The 19,367-nt window shown below is 42.0% G+C and overlaps 1 protein-coding gene across 1 annotated transcript; it reads left to right on the forward strand.

Moving 5' to 3' along the window:
* Positions 1-6,965: 6,965 nt before the first annotated feature.
* RBM24 (RNA binding motif protein 24) lies at positions 6,966-17,892 on the forward strand. The gene is made up of 4 exons (XM_059852110.1): positions 6,966-7,559; positions 8,072-8,195; positions 9,283-9,337; positions 15,783-17,892. Exons 1-4 carry the CDS (start codon positions 7,392-7,394, stop codon positions 16,111-16,113), a joined length of 678 nt encoding a protein of 225 aa, XP_059708093.1. The 5' UTR covers positions 6,966-7,391; the 3' UTR covers positions 16,114-17,892.
* The last annotated feature ends 1,475 nt before the right edge of the window (positions 17,893-19,367 follow it).

Genomic DNA, 19,367 nt, shown 5'->3' on the forward strand with positions numbered 1-19,367 from the left:
TTTGCAGATGGAGGGTTATTCCCCTTTAGTGTTTGGGCCAAATTCTAACTTACCTTGTTTCTACCTACCAAAGAAAAAAAAAACAGGAAAAAAAATATCTCTGAGGCAGCAAAGATAATGTGGTCTGACAGTCCTTGAAGAAGAGGAATGCTGTGTTACAGAGGAGCACTGGCCGTACCACGGCAGCAGGTGGTGAGACTCAGCACAGGGTAGTAAATCTCTCCAAGGTCCTTATGGAATGAAGGCACTGAACAGCCATCACATGCTGCTATTTTTTTTTAACAAATCACATCTAATTCAACAAGTGGAACCACCTAAAAGCTATTGTTATATTGCAGCTATTTTTAGTTGAAGAAACCAAGACTGCAAAGTAAACTGGATAATAAGAAGCACAGACTAAAAATACTTGACAGCAACACGATATCTTTGGATCAGAAAACATGGTTTAGCTAGTAAACAAGCTACTCTCTCCTACAGCACAACTCATGAGCACAGGATGGGTGAGACTGGCAATACACTATCCAGAGAGACAACAGTGTATAAATGGGATGACCTCCAGGTAAAGTTCATCTTCCCTCCTAAATCCTCTCTCAAGCCCTTGCAAAGAAAGTCTCAAGCTTTAGTCTGATTGTCCAAGTCACAACATGAAGAACTCCTCCCCATCCCTAGCAAAAGATGCTGTGAGAAGAAGATGGAGCACAAACCTAATTCATCTGCATTTCCTCTACATGTCTTTGTGCCCCAGACACCTCCAAAGGAAAGGAGAGGACAGTTCTCCGGAGCAGCTGTCTCTCTTCTTTGCTCGTGCTATGATTAGCAGACATCCCTGGGTGAGTGCTGAGGAACACTGAAACCTCTTTTTTCCTCTTAATGAAAAAGAAGTCAAGGGAACATTTTGGACTCTACTTTAATTGCTTCAGCAGTGAGGTGAAAGCAATTTTCTTGCAAACTCAGTTTCCTCAATACAAGCAATACAAGAAAAACTAAGTCCTTTTAAAAAAAAAAAAAAGGTTGGGTTGAACTTGACAAATGAAGATGTAGTATTTTCTGGCCATAAATTTAACCTTCCAGCTCTCTGACAGGAAAGCACAAGTCACTCCTCTGGAGGGCTGAGAGTGCATGAGGCCACTGACACGGCTATTCCTGAATCCAGACCTGCAGTACTACGGCATTCATGTCATCAGTTTCTCAGTAAGGACTAAGGGGCTGAAGCATGTTTGAATGAGCTCTTCTCTGCATTTCTATCCATGTATTCACATTTCATTTCTACTAACCTACTTCTGCTAAGAGATGTGCAGAGTTCTGTGAGGCTGATGTCTGGCATACAGCTTGTCGACTGCCAGTTTAATTCCTTGTAATAATAACTGGTGAGGGTTTAGTGGATGTCTTTCACCAGCATCCCCATATTTGTTTCTCTTTTTTTCCCCACTTATTTGACTGCTGGTCAGATGCAACCTGATGAAATTTGGTTTAATTTCTTTGCTTTTAGTAGTGCCTCACCAGTTTAGACTGATTGAGATTTTTTTCTAAACAGTATTCCTTGTACCAAACTTCTTGTTTTGCATACAAAATACAAGCAAGTAATGAGTTTTGTTTGGGCACTGTGGTGGGGTGGATGTACAATATTTTAAAGATGCACAGGAGTGTGCTTAGCAGGCAGTCATTCAGCTATCACACCACACACACCAATGAGATTTTGCAAATTTGTCAAATGTCTGTCTCTTAGTCATCTGTGATCAGGACAGGTAAGCATGAGACTCAAATGTTTCACACTCTAATTTCTAAGTTTTAGCTAGTCTGCAAATCCCAATTTATTGCTTCCCTGACACAACTCCCTTGCTTTCTGCCAAAATTAAGAATCATTTTTCTAACTCTGAGTGTGTCACATGGTGGGTGTGAGAGCTTTGTGATTTTGCAGGTTCAGCCTCTGGCATCGGCGCTCCCTCTGTTACAGCATCATAGGACAACTTCAGTTCACACCAGGAACCAGCTTCATTCTACCTTCTGAACTGTTCTAGCACTGGCCAGCACTGTTCAGTATAGCACCCATGACTTGGTATTCATAAACCCTTTCCCTTGGGTTTTTTTTCCTAACACACCTTTTCCTTATGTTCCCCTATCAACACAACATGCATTGTAACTTTTATGGATGCCATCAACCTCTAGCTTCACTCATCATTCACCCCTGCTTCCCCTGACATGCCTATTATTTTCCTACAGATAGGCAATGTGTCTTAAATCTACAGTTCCACAAGCTTTGAATTTTGTTTGCTGGATCACTGAAATTCTGTGTCACCCCTTCCACTGCCCTTTAAAGGGAAAAATATTCCCATCAGAAACTACACCTGGTGGTTGACATTTGGTGATTTAATTGGAGATAAGGATATTTTAATAGTTGAAGTTCATGTGGTTTAGAGCTCAGATACTGTAACAAAAAGGACTTTGGAATATGGCAATATCAATAGGTTTCAGGGGAAAAAAGAATCCTATGATGAAATCTGTTATAATGGGGACACTATCAGGAGAGAGGTGGTGGAAGCTTTCCCAGTTAGGAAACTTTTAGCAGAAATTCACAATTCAAGAACTTATCCGAGATCAAGATTGTAGATCAGCAAGAAGAGTGAGAAGACGATGAGACTTCCAAGCTTCTCTCACTGTGATCTGTTGGAACATGAGTGTACTACTCACTTTATGCTTCCCTAGAAAAAGTCAAACTATCACCCGTGTAGCACACACTGAGCAGAGCAGAGGTTAGACATTCTGCTCTTCTCTGTAATGGGACGTGGTTGGTGGAAGTGCATAGATTAGCAGACAAAGCTGTGCCTAATGTTATTAGCCGAATGCTTTCACAGAGCTATGGCATTATGGAACTTCAGCAGAAATGTCTCACTGACCAAACTGATGGTCTTACTAGGTTAATAGAGAAAGGATTACTTTTCTTTTCAGCCCTGCATAACAAATCATGGTGGTTTAGGCCCCGGGCATTCTAATAATAGTGTTAGCAAATAAAATGTGCATGTAAGTATATGTATATGATGTATATGTATATAGAAATTCCAGCCGTATTTAATTGATGGTGCAGTGAATGTTCTGAAGACCACTATTATTTACTGAAATAAAGCACTAGCAAGAATGACTGATGTGCAACATAATCACGGGTCTTTGTTGCTTCCAGAAACCTAATGAATGAACACACAACATCCATTGGTTTCCAACATGACAGGCATATGGTGTTCATAAATAAATAAAAAGCATGATATTACAGTTACGCTGATACCACTGAGTGGCAACATTTGGTAAACTGGAAAGCTATCTATTCTATCCTACCTCAACAGCAAAAACACAAAATCTCTGAGTAAAACCAATTAATTGTGACTGATAGCTTTTGGGGTTTCCTCCCATTAAGCCGTGTTACTAGGTTCCAAATGAAACACTAGATCACTTTCTCATTTATAGCTTCAGATATATATTTTAAAACCATTAAAATTAGATAGAAGGTAATTGGCAGCTACAATACTCTTCAGCAACAATACCTAGGAGAGATTCCCAGCGATATAAAAGACGGCAGCAGGAGCTGGGTGCCTATATTCTACTTTGATTTAAAACTGAGATCCTGAAAAGGCCAGAATAGCTGCCTACAGGAACAATCCTGCTCTTTTACAGTGATCGACTGTTTGTGATACTTTCCAAAACATGGGTGACCCTGGTTCAATTTCCAAATTTCCATGTGTTTGGAAACCTCAGTTTCACATCTCTAACAGAAATGCTCTACCTAGACACTCCTCTTCCACATGTTCTCACTTCTTGCCCAAACTGCCACACTTTCACCAGTGGCATAATTCCTGCAAAATTTGCAGCATATAGGAATACATTTCTTTCTACTACACTTGCATTCCGAAGCCACAACCAGATGCCTAGCAATTAGTATCAGCTGATCCATCTCAAAACACCAAAATACACCAAAATACATATTATCTTAGGCAGCTGGGAAAATTACACTGGTGAAGTCCACGGACTTCCCTTCAGCACAATAAATGTTGTACAGTCCATGCCTTTAAATCTTAAAATCCATTAGTCTGACTGCAAACTTAGCCAGACATCCAGCATAGCAGGGTAAACACTGTCCCATCAATTCAAGCTAACTCCAGGCTAATCCTCATCTGAATTTGTCCAGATTCATCAGTTTTCTGTGGGACCTACAGGTTCTGTAGATAAGCCTCACTCTTCAGGCTTTGGAGAAAGCTAGCCCTTGCACAAAGACACAAGCCCCAATCAGTCCCAAACATTTTCACAATGGTTGAATCAGAAAGAACTCCCTTTCTAGGCTGTACATGGTAACCTCCTTTGGGCTAAGACTAGCTCAAAATCTGGAGTTAACATATGGTATAGGAGAGAAGCATACAATATATTCCTGATCACTAAAGTGTTCAAATGGGCTTTAATTAATTTCCATGTGATAGAGGTTACCTTTCTCTTTGGGTAAACCTAAAGTGATGATTAAGACTAAGATATGGTTGGAAAATATTTTTATTTCTGAGGGCTGCTGAAGGAGTAGATAGCCTGGTGCTAGTAGAATCGTATCAGCCACAGTTAGGTCATAAGATCATGCATCTGAGAGCTGGAGGCCTGTGTTTGTTTTTCACAGGTTATGCCACACAAAAATAAAGGCTTGTGTTGACAGTGGACTGAATGGACTAGAGGAAGAGGCAAATTATGAGGTATCACTTCTCTGGGATTTAGGTAAGGATTCCTAGGAATCCTAAGGCTGGAAAATCATACCCTAGATTCTATCAGGACCCCAAAAGCAGAAAAAGGTCTGATGCTAGATGGGATGTAAGGTAAAACTGAGTTTTAAGGAATTATACTCCAGTAGTAGGGGTTGTTTCCCTGTGATGGTGTTAGTGATGCAGTTCAGTTATAGGAATGAATGGGCTAGAGAAATGTGTTTATTCCTGAATTTTACTGGGATTGTCATCTTAAATTGAGGGTGCTAATATAGTAGTAGGACTGTTGTAGCATAGCTTACAGGATATATTTTAATCTGTTAATGGCCAGCTTCACTTCTGGTTTTACAGAAGAGGATGTCTTAGCTTGTCAGAGTACGTCAAAAACTGTACTGCAGATATTTTGAATTAGCAGTACGAACAAGGGCTGCATGATGAGCCCTACCTAAATGCAAAAAGTTTGTCTTTTGTTGAGACATAGGTCTGGAAAGTTAGGAGTTTCTTCTGAAAAAAAAAAAAAAGCCAGGATTTTTTCTGAATCCTGGAAGACCTGCTGTTGCTGCTAGACCAAAAAGCTAGATTTTGGGTTTGGGTCTGTCAATGTCATCAGTCTTCCACTTGGGCTGAAAAAGGTGAACTCCTAAATACATCTGCAAGTATTTCTGGGACAGCCAAAAGTTGCTTTTCTGGCCTTAATACAGGAGTTTGTGCAAGGACTGGAAAGCCAGGCTAATTCACCCTTTGTGCAGACACCACAAGACACTCAGGAGTGCTGGGCACAGCAAGGGAAAGGAAATATGATGGGGTGGACTGCATTTGGTTTCAGATGAACTTTTTAGAAGTTCATCTTGTAGGTCCACAGGGGTCTGAGAAGTTAAATGCACTACTAAGTGGGCTGTGTGCTGCAGGGCTCCATTGAGCACTGACACCCTTAGCTGGGCTACTATTTAAGTTCAGGTCACTGGGCTAGAGTTTAAGGTTACGATTAGCCCTCAGAACAGAAGTGGCTGGAGTGTCAGGTTTAACACAATGTTCCAGACCAACAGGAAGAGTCAAGCTGGAAGACATTTGGGGACAGAGTTAGCTGACTTAACTGAATTCAGCTGAACATTAAGGGCTTGTCATAATTTCACTTGAAAAGCAACATTTATGTCACATCCTGTGGGTGCTGCTAGATTTCACTTGAGTTAGTTAACATCTTAAACCAAATTTAATCTGGAGAGTCTGAAGAGTCAAGTAGGGTTTAGTGACAGCATGGCTTAGGATTTCTATAGGTATAGGCCATTAGAACTAGGAAAACTACTGATGACAAAATCAAATGGAGCTGAGGTTAGATACGGGCAAACAGGGCCTGACTTTAGGACTGAGTGCTCTCAATATTGTTAATGTTTGATATCAGAGGGGCTAAAGAACTTTGCGAAAGTCTGTCCTGCAAATGACGCACTGCTCATTTTTCTGAGAGTCTTCATAGGGAAAAGCCTAGCAGACAGAAGAAGGTGAAAGAGGAAAAAGAGACACACAGTACTTATCAAGACTTTGGGACTGCAAGAGAATGGCTTAGAAGTCTATACACATATGCACATCTGTTTTCCCCAATCTTTAACCTTCCTCCCATCCTTCCGGTCTCCCTGTGAGTCTCCCTTCCCCCCAACTCCCACAGTCCTCTGTCTCTTCATGTCACACAGACATTCCTTTCTTTATGTTTCTCTTCATCCTTCCCAGTCCCAGCATTGGGAAGAGGCAGCAAGAGAAGAGAAAAACAAGGCTTTACCATTTTTTTCATCTTGTGACCAAACGAACAGCAAGAACCACAACCACCAGCACCACCACAATAAAAATGGATGTGTTGCAGCACCGTAGTCTTGCTAGCCTGGAGAGAGCAGTAAGTGAAGGTTGCAGAGGTTTGACCACAAACCTTCGGGGAGGGATCGAAGCATTTGAGGACCGCCAGCAGCCAGTGAACCGGCTGTGCCCGCGGGCTCTCTTGCCGGCCGGGCACAGCTGACCCCATTGGACCCTGTCTCCCGGTACTTGCTGTTTGCAGCAAACCTGCCTCGAAAGGCACCGGGCGTCCCCGAGGGGCACCCCTGAGGCTCCCCCTTTGCCTGGCGGCCCCGGAACCCGGCTGCCGCCGCACGGGGGGCATCCAGCTGTTGCCAACAGCTGTGTGTCAGCCCCGGCCGTGCCGCGGCCGAGCGCGGGGTCCGCCCCGCCGCCGTCCCCGCCCCTGCGAGGAGGAGGAGGAACCGAGAGTGACCGACCCGGTGGCTTTTAGGGGGGAGGCCACTCAGTTGTTAGAGCCCAGGCCCTGCACTCCTCTTCCCGCTGCTGTTTCTGCTCGTTTCCAGCACTACGGCCGCCAGGCTGGCTGCTGCCCGGCCTCCCCTCCTCCTTTTGCCGGTACCTACCTCAAAACCGCCCGAGGCTGCGAGGCTTCGCTCTTGAAGGAGGAAGAAGCTGGGTCTGCAAAGGCAGAAGGGAATTGCATTGTAGCTGGGTGGCGGGGGGAAAACGGGGGGCGGGGGAAGAGAGGAGAGAGAAAAAAAATTAAAAGGAAAAAAGGAGCGGGGCTGAGTCTGGAAGCGGGTCTCGCCGCCCAGGACCCGCACGCCCCGGCGGCCACGCGTGGGTGGAGATCGCGGCGCGGCGCGCAGGGCCGGGCTGAAGATGCACACGACGCAGAAGGACACCACTTACACCAAGATCTTCGTCGGGGGCTTGCCCTACCACACCACCGACTCCAGCCTGCGCAAGTACTTCGAGGTCTTCGGGGACATCGAGGAGGCGGTGGTCATCACCGACCGGCAGACGGGCAAGTCCCGGGGATACGGCTTTGTAAGTGCCGGAGCGAGGGGCAGGGCGGTGGGCGGCTGCGGGGTGGCATCGCGGGGAAACTTCCGCGGGGGCCGCTGTGAGAGCTCGGGGGCCGGGAGGGGCTACCGAGCGTCCGGCTTTTTGCTTTTCTCTCTTTTTTTTTTTTTTTTCTTTTTATTTTTCTCTTTCCCTGCTGGGGAGTTTGGATAGAGGCGGGGGGCGGGGTGGAAATTACTGAATAAGGAGATTGAGAGGGGGAATTGCCCAATTCCTCGCACACCGCCGGCGCGCCTGTTGCTCGCTGATACGGCCGCTGCGGGGTTTATCTGCCGGCGGCCGAGCTCGGCCCGCGCCCTCCGCCCTGCGCCCGCCGCGGCTCCCGGCGCCCCGCTCCTCTCGGCGGGCGGGCCGGGGCCGGGGTCCGGCCGGGGGCCCCTCGGCGCCGCCCGCGGGTACGGCCGGGTCGCTGCTGTGGGCGGGAGGCTTCTCCTTCCCCGCGGAAAAGGATCTAATGCTCGGCATCGCCCGTTAAGGTCACCATGGCTGACAGAGCTGCAGCTGAAAGGGCTTGTAAGGACCCCAACCCCATCATCGATGGCAGGAAAGCCAACGTGAACCTGGCGTACCTGGGTGCCAAGCCGCGGATAATGCAGCCAGGTGAGGAAGCAGCCCTGAATGGCTTTTCTCTCCGTACCTCAGGTTTCTGAAGAGAGTAAAACTTCAAAAAAAGGTAGTGCTGCCCTCCACCTTCCTGAAGTACACACACAGTTGGGCGTGCTTTGGTTTTGATGTTTAAATGCAGCATGTAGTAATTTTCTGGCTATTTTGCACATGTGTCTTATTTAAAAAACAAAAGCGATCAGAGATAAAATATCTGAAGTTCCCCAGGAAGACTTCCACAGCTCAAACACTTCATTGGTTATTCCTGCTGCTGGGAATGTGGTGGCGCTGACCATTTACAGTATCGTTGCAGGGTAAGATTGGCCTAGGAGTGAATCGCTTCCAATGTGTGCGGTCTTATTAACACAAACAATATCTTAATACAAACTTCTCAAGCAGATGGGAGCTATTATGCAGATTTTAAAATGAAATGGCTTTTCCTAAGACCACATCGGAGACAATCTGATGTCCAAGCCACTTCCCAGACTGCTGCTTTGCAGCAAGAGTGAGAGGAGCGTGGAGTGTGTGCACATTTGTGCTCTAAAGGAGGTCATTCTGAATTCCCCTGTGTTTAGCCTGATGAACACTTGTGTGAGTAATTAAGTGCCCACCAAGGAAAGACAGGCTTTATGCTAGGGTGTCTGGAGAAAGAAATGAAGTTGGGATTTGACCCCCTGTACTAAGTCCTGATTAGTAGGGGGGACTTAAATTTTAAGTTTGTAGAAATTGCACATATATACTGATGAATGGAAAGTACCATACAGTCATTCAGTTGCTGAAGTTAGGGATCCAAATGGAGCACCAGGTAAAATGTGAATGAAAACCCTGTACTTGTTTAGAAACAGTCATTTTCCTAAACATGTCTAGGAAAGCGTGTGCTTTACTGGTTTAAGTTCTCTGTGTGTGTGTGTATGGACTGATAATTTTGCTTTCTAATTTTTGGTTCTACAGCCTTTCAGCTGTTGTTACTGCAGACTGTTAGTAAAGGCCCTTACTCTGCGTTTTTTGTGTGTGTATATAGATTGCATAAATAAGTGGCCAAAAAAACACCCATACAGAGAATGTGATGTGCTTTTGTTGGTAGGTTTTGCCTTTGGTGTCCAGCAGCTTCATCCAGCTCTCATACAGAGGCCTTTCGGGTAAGTCTCAATGGGACCTCAAATAGGGGAGGAAAAAAATCTTTAAAAAAAAAGGAAAGAAAAAGTATGATCATTGAAGGCCTGTTGCAGTAGCATCCTTAAAGCTGGCCAGCAATGCTGAAGCTCTCAGATTTATAAATGTATACTCATAAATGCACTCACCTTGTCGGTCATGTTCTAAATGCCGCAGCTGAGTCAAGTTGTGTGGGACGTGGCCCTTCCGACTAAGCAGTCCAGTCCCACATGACCCTATGATAAAACAAGGAGGTATGACTTGATGCAAGATTGCTGTGCCCCATTTCTCTTTTTTCAGCTTGACTCAATGTTATTTATCTCTTTCTAATCTGACAGGGATCGTTTACAGTTAAGATAACTGATCAGAAGGATATGATGATAAGAGGTGGAATAGTTCTGTTTGGAATTAAACTCTGTAACCAGTAGACTCAAACACAAACAAGCTAAAATGGTGATTAACGATGCATGTATGTTTTTTCATATAGTCAATAGACCTCCGTGTGCTTTTTTTTTTTATTTATTACAGTAATGAAGTGGTGTTGATAGCTAAACTGTGTGCTTTTATTTAATTGAAAGAGCTGTAGTGAAAGTTTTTTGGGGGGGGATCTTTTTTAATTTTGGTTTTGTTGTTGAGGAGTGACTTTGCCATGGGGAGCAAAGGGCCTTTTTTTTCCTTGCTTTCTAGCTGTAGCCTGTGACTTTTTTAACCATATTTTGTAGTGAGTGCTAAATTGTGTGACTTCTTGATTTTTAAGTAAATCAACATATTGCTTGCATGTTCATAATTTTTGGGAGGTTTGTTCTTGGGAAGGGTGTGGAGCTCCTTATTAACGATGTGCGTCCATTTGGGCTTTCTAATTTGAGGGGATTTTTTCTCTTCAATCTGTCTTTAATATGTAGTGCATTTCTCCTGAATTTGAGTATAAACCATTCCTAAGTGGATCTAACTCTTGCTTTGTATAGGCATATCATTAGAAGGTGAAGTCTGCTTTAAGCTTTCCATAGTGTCACTTCACTAATGCACAGTGACTGAGAAACTCATTGCGAAACAATGCATTTTGCTAATTAATGCATAAGCTAACAATAAAGTAAGGAAAATGTGTCCCAAACATATTTTGTTTATTTGGTTAGAATGGCTTTAGAATATCATACTTACCTGTTATTAAGCAACAACAGCGTCCCAGTGATTTGATTTGTCAGAATGGAAGGAAAAAATAGTTTCTATTCTGAAGACCACAGGAAAAAGTTTTTCCTAGAAATTTCATGTAATTTTAAAAGAGCATGCTGTTTCTTCCGAGAGTGGGGAGGCTATAAAAACTTTTTGTCTTTTTTTTTTTTTTTTTACCTTGTTATGATTATCCTCTACTGTATTTTGCTTGCTTCTTTGAAGTGTGAGATGACAGTGTGTATGCAGTGATCAATTTATGATGCCTGTATTGAGGTAGGCAGGAGGCAGAAAACCTCTTCTCCAGAGCTGTTAAAACACTTGTTGAAAAGGGAACTACTGAATTGTACAGGAATCAGCTGTGGAGAGACTGAGTATTTGTTGAGCACAAAAGAAAAGGAGAATCTGTGGCAGTCCCTTGCTGAAAGGACTCTGCAAATGTAGGAGTCTTTCTTGCTTTCCTTACCCAAAGCCAACAATAGATGACAAACCATGTTTAAGTCAGGGAAATCCTTCCAGCAAGCTGAATAAGGTTGGATTTCTAATGCATTGCACATAAATCTGAAGGAATGCTTTTCACAGAGTCCTGTATATATGAAATTTGTAATTTTTCATTCATCCTTGGCTGTTGCATTTCTTTTACTATGTGTAAACAACAGAGATACCAATCCTTCTTCCTCCTCAAAATTTCCAGTGACCTGTACCTTTATCTAAACTATGTAGTTCAGATTAAGGAGAACAGCATTCATTAAGATGAATGAACATGTTCATTCACTTCAATGACAGTAAGAGGGGATGTTTCAGCACTTATTTGAATCTCCTTCTCTTGAAGAGTTCACTTTTGCTGTATGGTTTGCATTGAAATACATGGTCACCCTAAAGCCTTTTTTCTTCCTGTGCAGTACACTTCCCTAATATGCTGTGTGAAACAGGCTGTAGTGGTGATTCAGTGCCAATACTCAGCTAATCCATACACAGAAGCTTCAGATGTTTTGTGGTTGAGTTTTGGGTTTTTTCCCTAGCAGTGCAAATTAGTGAGGTGCTGCCATATTTTGGTACGGTCAGCTGTGGTTAAGAATCACAGAATCATAGAATAGCTTGGGTTGGAAGGGACCTTACAGATCATGTTGTTCCAACACCTGCCATGGAAAAGGACACCTTTCCCTAGACCATGTTGCTCAGAGCTCTATCCAGCCTGGCCTTGAACACTTTCAGAGAAGGGACATCCACAACATAAGGTTTCACATCTATCAAATAATAAACTTAAAATAATTTGATTATGTTACATTACTTTTACTGAGAAGATGCAGAAGTTCAATATTCTGACTTAAGTACCACACTGTTGTGGTGGAGGGAGACAGAAACTAGATTAGCTTCAACGCATGATGCATTTAAAATGCAGGGCATTTTTTTTATTCAGTGCTGCAGAATAACATTTCTTCCTGCTTTTTACATTCAGCATCTATCTTACTGTTGGTGTGTTTCATAGAAAGCTGTTTGATCACAGGATTGGTTATTTATACAGCTTTGTTTTCAGGATTGTTTATTAAAATACTATCTCTGAATTCAACAGGAATTTATGGAGGGGAAAGATGACTTTGCTTCCCAAGATAGCTTTTCTTATTTTGCTAATGTAATTTTTACTTTAATATTGGTGGGAAAATTCAGGGTTATTCAGAGGTATTACAGAAGGACATAACTGGTGTGGAGATTTTTTTATTTTCTGTCTAAAACCTGTACTTATGTCAAAATGAAAACATATCCACTGTTTTCAGTAAGACTAGAGTTAAATCCAAATTTATTAAGCCCATTATCAAATGGCTAGCTGATACGACATGCTTGATATCTTCCAAGATTTAGGCAAATCTGCCTTTCTAAGGGAGAAGGAAAAAGCCCCCTTTTGAGTTTTTGATCAAAAGACCTTTATAATACTAGACTACAGATAGTCTGAAAAGAGGGAATGAAGCTTGTACAGTCAGAAGTTAGCCTGCTGTTATGTCCTCTTAGTGGTTATCAGATAAAAGGAAACATAGTAAGGATCTTGTATGCTTAATGTTTATGCAACCTATTTCTCTTAAAAGGAGAGCTGTTTATTTGTGAAAATCTACTCTTTAACTATGCTTACAAAAGCAAACAACGCCATGCAATGGCCAAAGGAAAACATTTTGTTTTAAGTTAAATATCTAGTTTTTTGAGAATGTGATGCTGAGAGTTAAAGATGCACTGCTCCTGCTGAATTTCTATATGCCACAGCTCTCTGCATTAGTCTCAAAAGTCTTCTTTCTTTTGAAATTATCATTCACTTTATTGTTGCCTATAGGATTATTTTTTAGGTCTTTAGTTAAATCTTCTGTTATAACACAAAGAAAGTCTTAAGGCACATGGCAGGGATGTAGGTCATTGAATTTTGAGCTACAGTTATTGCTAAAGTTAAATACGACTTCTATTTTCCTTTATTGCAAAGGCATAAAACAGTAAATACACATTCCAAAGTAAAAACTACTGTCAGGAAAAAGAGCTTAAATCCTGTCAATTTCTCACACTATCACTCTGAAAAGTAAAGCAGCAGCTTTTATTTAAAATTAGGGATACTAAGGATTTCTAGTGTAAGTGGGAATTGCTTTTTCAGCTTTTGACCTGGCAGAGCTTGAAAAGCAGTTGGGTTCTGAATAGCTGAGATAGATCTTCGTGTCCTGGCCTCTGCAGTAGGTAGAAATTTACTTTGGCCATATAAAGCCATTTTACTTGACTGAAAACAGTTGTAGCATGACAGATGATCAAAAATAGCCCCACTGCAGCTTATGCTGTCAATCATCATGTGTTAAATGGCATGGTGGAGAGGAGCCTGCACAGGGTTTATGTTTATTGTAGGGTAAGATGTGGCAAACAGATAATGTTTCATATCTTCACCACCTGTTAGTTTCTTGGCTTAAATAAACCAAGTCACAAGAGCTTAAGTAGAAGCACATGTATTTTCTGTCTTTTTCAAGGATATGGCCGAGTGTCCAAGTGTCTTCAGAAAATCTTAGAAACATCAGTTCAAGGCAACACAAGCAGCATGATAAGCTTTCTTGCTGTCTCTTCTGTTAGAATTACTCTCTTCCATAAGTGCTGAATGTAAAGATTGCTTTGATGTGGTGTTAAATGGACTCTTTGTGATGCAAAAGAGGCTCTCTGTGACTTGAGATTTGTTTTTATACTTCTTTCCCTAAATGCTTAAGAAATACGGTGTAATGTTTATTAGAACTGTACTTGGTTGGTGACCAATACAAAATGCTTGCTTATGCTCATCCATATGGAGAGCTCAGGTAATGATGTGTATTTAAATGCACAGAGCCAGCTTAAGTATGCTTCAAATGCACTTCTGGCTAATCACTTCATAAATTAGGTGAGTGTTAAAAACCCAACTTACGGTTTTGTTTTATGTTTTCTTTCCCTTCCCAATCCCTCCCTATTTGTTACTCTTTTTTATTTTTCCCCTCCCACAATAGGAAATGAATTTCATTTACATGTTGGGTTTTTATGATTGTGGTGTTCATGTCTTAAACATGGCAACTGAACATTTCTCTCTGCTAATACTCCTATTCAAGCAACTGAGCTCTTTTTTTTTCTGAAAAAGAAAACTAAGCTGTTTTAAAGTCTATCACTTATTTTAAATTACGTTTTGCTATGATTCCAGTTGACAGTGTCCCCTCTGATTGCAAATGTTTCCTTGTTGACCACTTAAGTACATCTTAAAGCTATTTTAAAAATCAAACAAAAAATCCCCCAACAAACCCTTTCCATGAAATCTTGAATTTGGAGAATAGAGGACACTTTTTACTACTACAGTTTTCATCTGTGCCTAAAGTGGGTTCAAAGGTTGGTGCAGTCTTTAGAGGTGTCTATAAAGGTACAGAAAGTTCAGTATGAAATAACAGTGAATCTTTACAAGAAGTTTTTCATGCATGTATAGAGATTCACTGGCTGGGAAGGAGCTGCATATATGAAGGACTTATCTTTGGAAATCCAGATGCAAGACCAGGGTTATGAATATAAAATGAGAATTATACAGAGTATTTTTTTAAAATCATGTTATATGATAAAATCCAACCATGATATTAACATGTATGTACACTTGTGTGCTAAGACAAGGATATGACCAGTTTTTAAAACTTACGGGCTTAGTAAACAAGCCAAGAAAGCAAATTATGTGACTTGGACAAGATGGGAAAGTGTTTACTCATCTCTTCAGAATGGTTCTTTCGTAAACTGTAAATTTGTGGTTTTTTTGCTTTTGTTAAGCACCAGATCTATTCAGACTTAATCTTATGCCCACCTCCCAAAAAACTCTATGCTGTATGTCTTGCATAGAAATAAACAAGCTGGCACAAAACAGGACATCAGTGACCTGATAATCAAACAGGTTTGACTCTTGTGTCCTTATGAACTTTTATAAAAGTGTGATGCACATGTACTTAGGAGTCACTGTTATGGATTTTAATAGCATCTATGTAGCTTCCCCTCAATGGCCTCTTGTGACGGAGTGAGCTGCACTATCGTTCGTTTGGAAAGTGTGATTCTTGCTGTGTTTACCACACTTGTGAACTCTATTTAAACTCCTTTGTCGCCTGTGTTGGTTTTTTTCTTATTTTTAATAAGGGTGACTGAGGTTGCAGAGAAATTAATGTGTGCTGAGTCTGCATAGCAACTTAAGTAGGGTTGCCACAATACGCTCTTAACACGCCTCCCTGGGAAGACTTGACATAAAGTCAGAGTTCAATCATTTGTTGCCTTATTGGCTGTTGTTGAGGTCATTATAGCGATGCTGTCAAACTGCTCAGTTACTAATAATAAAAGTATTGCAGGAAGTAATTTTACTAAGAGTCAAATAAGAGAGAAGAGGGGTAATAAAAATGACTTACAGGTGATTTGAAAAACAAGTACTGCGATTTTCCAGATGGAATAATCAAGCTTAGTCCTTCAGAGTTGTCTTAAAACAGACATCAGTAATGCTGGTTCCTCTAAAGATTTAAATGGCCTTAAAGATATTGTCCTCAAGGAACGCTGAACACCTCAACTTAACTCAGCTACAACGCTGTGCTTTGGAGCGATGCATCTCTTCGGGCCAGTGAACTGATAATTGGTCCATTGAGTCAAGTTATTGTGGCAACCCTATGCACATAACAACAACTAAATTGAGTTTGTTTTAGTTCGGAGTATGGATATGACACTTAGGCACTGACTCGCGAACCGACTCTAACTCCCTCTCCCATCTTTCAACAGGATACCCGCTCACTATGTCTATCCACAGGCTTTTGTGCAGCCCGGAGTGGTAATTCCCCACGTGCAGCCCGCAGCGGCCGCTGCTTCCACCACGCCCTACATCGACTACACCGGAGCGGCGTACGCGCAGTACTCGGCGGCGGCCGCCGCCTATGAGCAGTACCCGTACGCCGCCTCGCCGGCTGCCGCCGCCGGCTACGTGGCAGCCGGGGGCTACGGCTACGCCGTGCAGCAGCCCCTCACCGCAGCAGCGCCCGGCACGGCCGCGGCGGCCGCGGCGGCTTTTGGCCAGTACCAGCCCCAACAGCTGCAGACAGACCGCATGCAATAGCAGATGGACTCCCGAAGGAAGCTCGCGAGCTCTCTCTTCCTCTTCTCGGCCTTCCAGTATAAGTAGTTAACAGAGACAATTCGTAGTAACTAAGGAGCTTTAAGGAAAGCGATGCTATTGCGAAACTAAAGATTTTTATTCCACTGTCTTCATACAGTATGCATCCAAATCTTGTTGTTAGAGGGGAAGGGTAGTGCGGCATGTCTAGTTTCAAGTGTCAAGCCAGAAGAAAATGGGGGGAAAAATACTGTACTGTCATGAAAGAGTGGCAGGAGTAGCAATGGGACTTCATATTTTCAAACAAACAAAAAAGAACCAAAAAAAGCAAAGATGTACTTTCTACAGTATCAGGGAAGCAAAACTGCCTTTTATAAGTAAGAAAATGGTATCTGAAAAGTTTGAACCAGGGAAAAAACTTGAGTCAGCAATATGTAACCTTTATCTATTTAAGAGGAAACGAGCTTAAAGCACTGATTGTCCTTTCTAGCTTTCAGAAGTTGTCTTCGTGAGACAGGACCTTGTCACTGTCTCACTGACAGGCACCGAACAACCCAAGGAAGATGGTCGGCTAGTAAGATGGCGGACAGGCACCAAAGTTATTTTCTTCTCTGTCCTCTGGATGAGTGGAACTATGGAGCAAGTGATGTGGAAGTAAGGGGTGCAACAGCTGTAGAGACAATCAATAACACAGACAGTTCTGGACAGAACACATCACTCGTGCTCATGTGATGAGCTTGTCACATCCTAATCCCTCGCCCCATCCCGTTTCACTTTTGGGAAACTTTAACTGCTGGTGTCAGCTATTCTGATTCTAAAATAGGATCAGCCCTTTACTACAACAGCCTTCTCTATTTATTGCATCTATTCGTAACTTGTGAATAAAGGCAGAAAGAGCCTAATGAATTAAAACCTTTTAAGAACTGTTTTAAGGGAATTTTCTTTTCTGAAACCATTTGTACAATTTCAATACCTATTTCAGGATTATATTTAAAGTATTTATTAGCAAACATACAGTACACAAGGCGACTTTTTGTTACCAAGACTGCAGTTCCTGAAGGGTTAATGGTATGTGATTAATACTGTGCCTTAATTGTTATGCTATTTAAAAAGAAATATTTATTTTGAAAGTTTTACTATGCTGCGCTCTAAAGAAAGCGACTTTAGATGTGACACTGTAAAATTATGTATTCATCTCATGGTATAAATTATTTAGTAGGCTTAGATGTAGCATATTAAATATTAACCTAATTAACTAAGGATGTTGACTTGGATTTATTTAAATGCAGTATGTGCACTGTATGAGGGTACTCTTAAATTAACACTTTTTTTAGGTTTTTACATAAAATATTGCTAGTTCATTGTTTTTCTCTCTACTAGTTATTCATGTAGACCTCTCAAATACATTAGTGCTGTTTTCTCACTCATCTGTATGTAGACTGACTATTTTTCCCTTTGCTAGAAAATGCTGCTTTACATTGTCCTGTGAAACTACAATACTTGCAATTTTTATTCTTGACCGAAATGGAATTTAATATTTTACACTGTATTGGATTTTTTTATACTTGAACAATTTCATACAAGGGAAGACAGGATAGCATTTTTATGGACTTTATCCAATGTCACTGGATTTATTTGAAGTATTCTGAATACTAGCCAGTGTTACAATGTAGACATGACTCTCCTGTGCATATTATTTATTCAGTATGTATATTGCTTTACAACATTTCAGATCTCTTAATCTATTCACTCGTATTAAAACAATAAAAAAATGTTGTCTCATCCTGTCTAGTGTTGTTCTTGCCCAAATTGTCTTAGATCTTGTTTAGTTAAAACTAGAGGGGAAATATTTTATATAGTTGTCCTGGTCTGTGGGGTGCATAGCAGCAAGTACACTGAATTTAAATACACAGATTGATGGGAACTGTATTACATGGAGGAGATGCTGTTGAGGAGATGGAGAAGATCCATTCAGAGGTTTGTCATAAAGTAATTCAGAATGGAGAGGACTTTGGAAGGTCTGAGGTCCCTTATGTCTTTGTCCAGTCATGTCTTTAAAAATCCCCATCTAGGGATCTATTCTACTACTTAATTATTCCCGTTGTGTAATTTTTTTTCTCCCTTCTATCTAACCAGCACCTCCCCGGCTCGTTACAGCCCTAGTCTCTCATTGTTTGGCAGAAAGCCCAGCCCTATCTTCTTGGTAATCTTCTCTTAGGAACTGGAAAATTGCTGTTCTCTTCCATAGGCTGAACAAACCCCAGTGCCTCACCCTCTCCTCACAATTCTCATGCTTCAACCTCCAGCCATCCTGCTGACCCTTCAGTGGAGTCGTTCAAGTCTGCCAGCAGCTGTCATGTACTGGGAGCCTCTAGACTGGACCCACTATGCCAGCTGTGGTCTAATGAGTGCTGAGTAAAACAGAATAATCAATCTGCCATCTGTCCTCCTGTTGATACAGTCTGATGCACTTTCACTGCTGCCAGAGTGTACCACTGACTCCTGTGCAGCCTGCCCCAAGCCTCCTATGTCCTTTTCAGCAAAGCAGCTGACCAAGCTGTGGGGGTCAGTCCACCTGAGGTAAGAAAATAGAGCATTTGTGTCTATTTGTCCTGACTGAACTTCATTATTTTCCTGTTGGCCTAGTCCTCTGGCAAGTATAGATCCCCCTGAACGGCAGGCCTGATCTCTAGCATGTCAAGTACACCCTACATTAAGTATCATCAGTCCACAGACCTGACTGTACTGCATCCCATCTCCCTCCAAGTCATTCACAAAAGTATCAGACCAGCCAGATGCTGAAAAAACTCCACTGTAACCAGTGGAGACAGAGCACAAACCCTTTTGACCAATGATTCAGTTAGGTTGTTGCCTAAATATCCATTTGAAATTGGATACAAGGATTCTGTGGGAGACTACGTGGAAAGCCTTGCTAAACTCAAGGTAGACAACATTGTTTGCTTTCCCCTCTTTGACAGATGAAGTCACCTCATCACAAGGGACAGTTAAGTTGGTCTGGCATGATTTACCCTTGTAAATTCATACTGGCTGTTCCAAATCACCACATTCTCCTTCCTGTGCCTGGAAACTTCTGCCAACATGGCTCCATGGTTCCACGGATGGTTCCATGATTGTTCAGTATTTCCCTAGATTGTCCTGCATGCCCTTTTTCTGAAGATGGGTGCATCATCTGCTTTTCTGCAGTTACAGAAGACGTCCCCAGTCTCCATGACCTTTCAGTGAGGATAGTAAGCAGC

This window comes from Haemorhous mexicanus, chromosome 1 (assembly GCF_027477595.1).
Source record: "Haemorhous mexicanus isolate bHaeMex1 chromosome 1, bHaeMex1.pri, whole genome shotgun sequence".
Lineage (NCBI taxonomy): Eukaryota > Metazoa > Chordata > Aves > Passeriformes > Fringillidae > Haemorhous > Haemorhous mexicanus.

Excerpts from the sequence above, each read along its gene's own strand:
- RBM24 (XM_059852110.1), top strand. The coding sequence starts at position 7,392 with ATGCACACGACGCAGAAGGACACCACTTACACCAAGATCTTCGTCGGG. Across the intron at positions 7,560-8,071 it reads AGTCCCGGGGATACGGCTTT|GTCACCATGGCTGACAGAGC; the intron begins GTAAGTGCCGGA and ends TCGCCCGTTAAG. Across the intron at positions 8,196-9,282 it reads GCCGCGGATAATGCAGCCAG|GTTTTGCCTTTGGTGTCCAG; the intron begins GTGAGGAAGCAG and ends TTTTGTTGGTAG.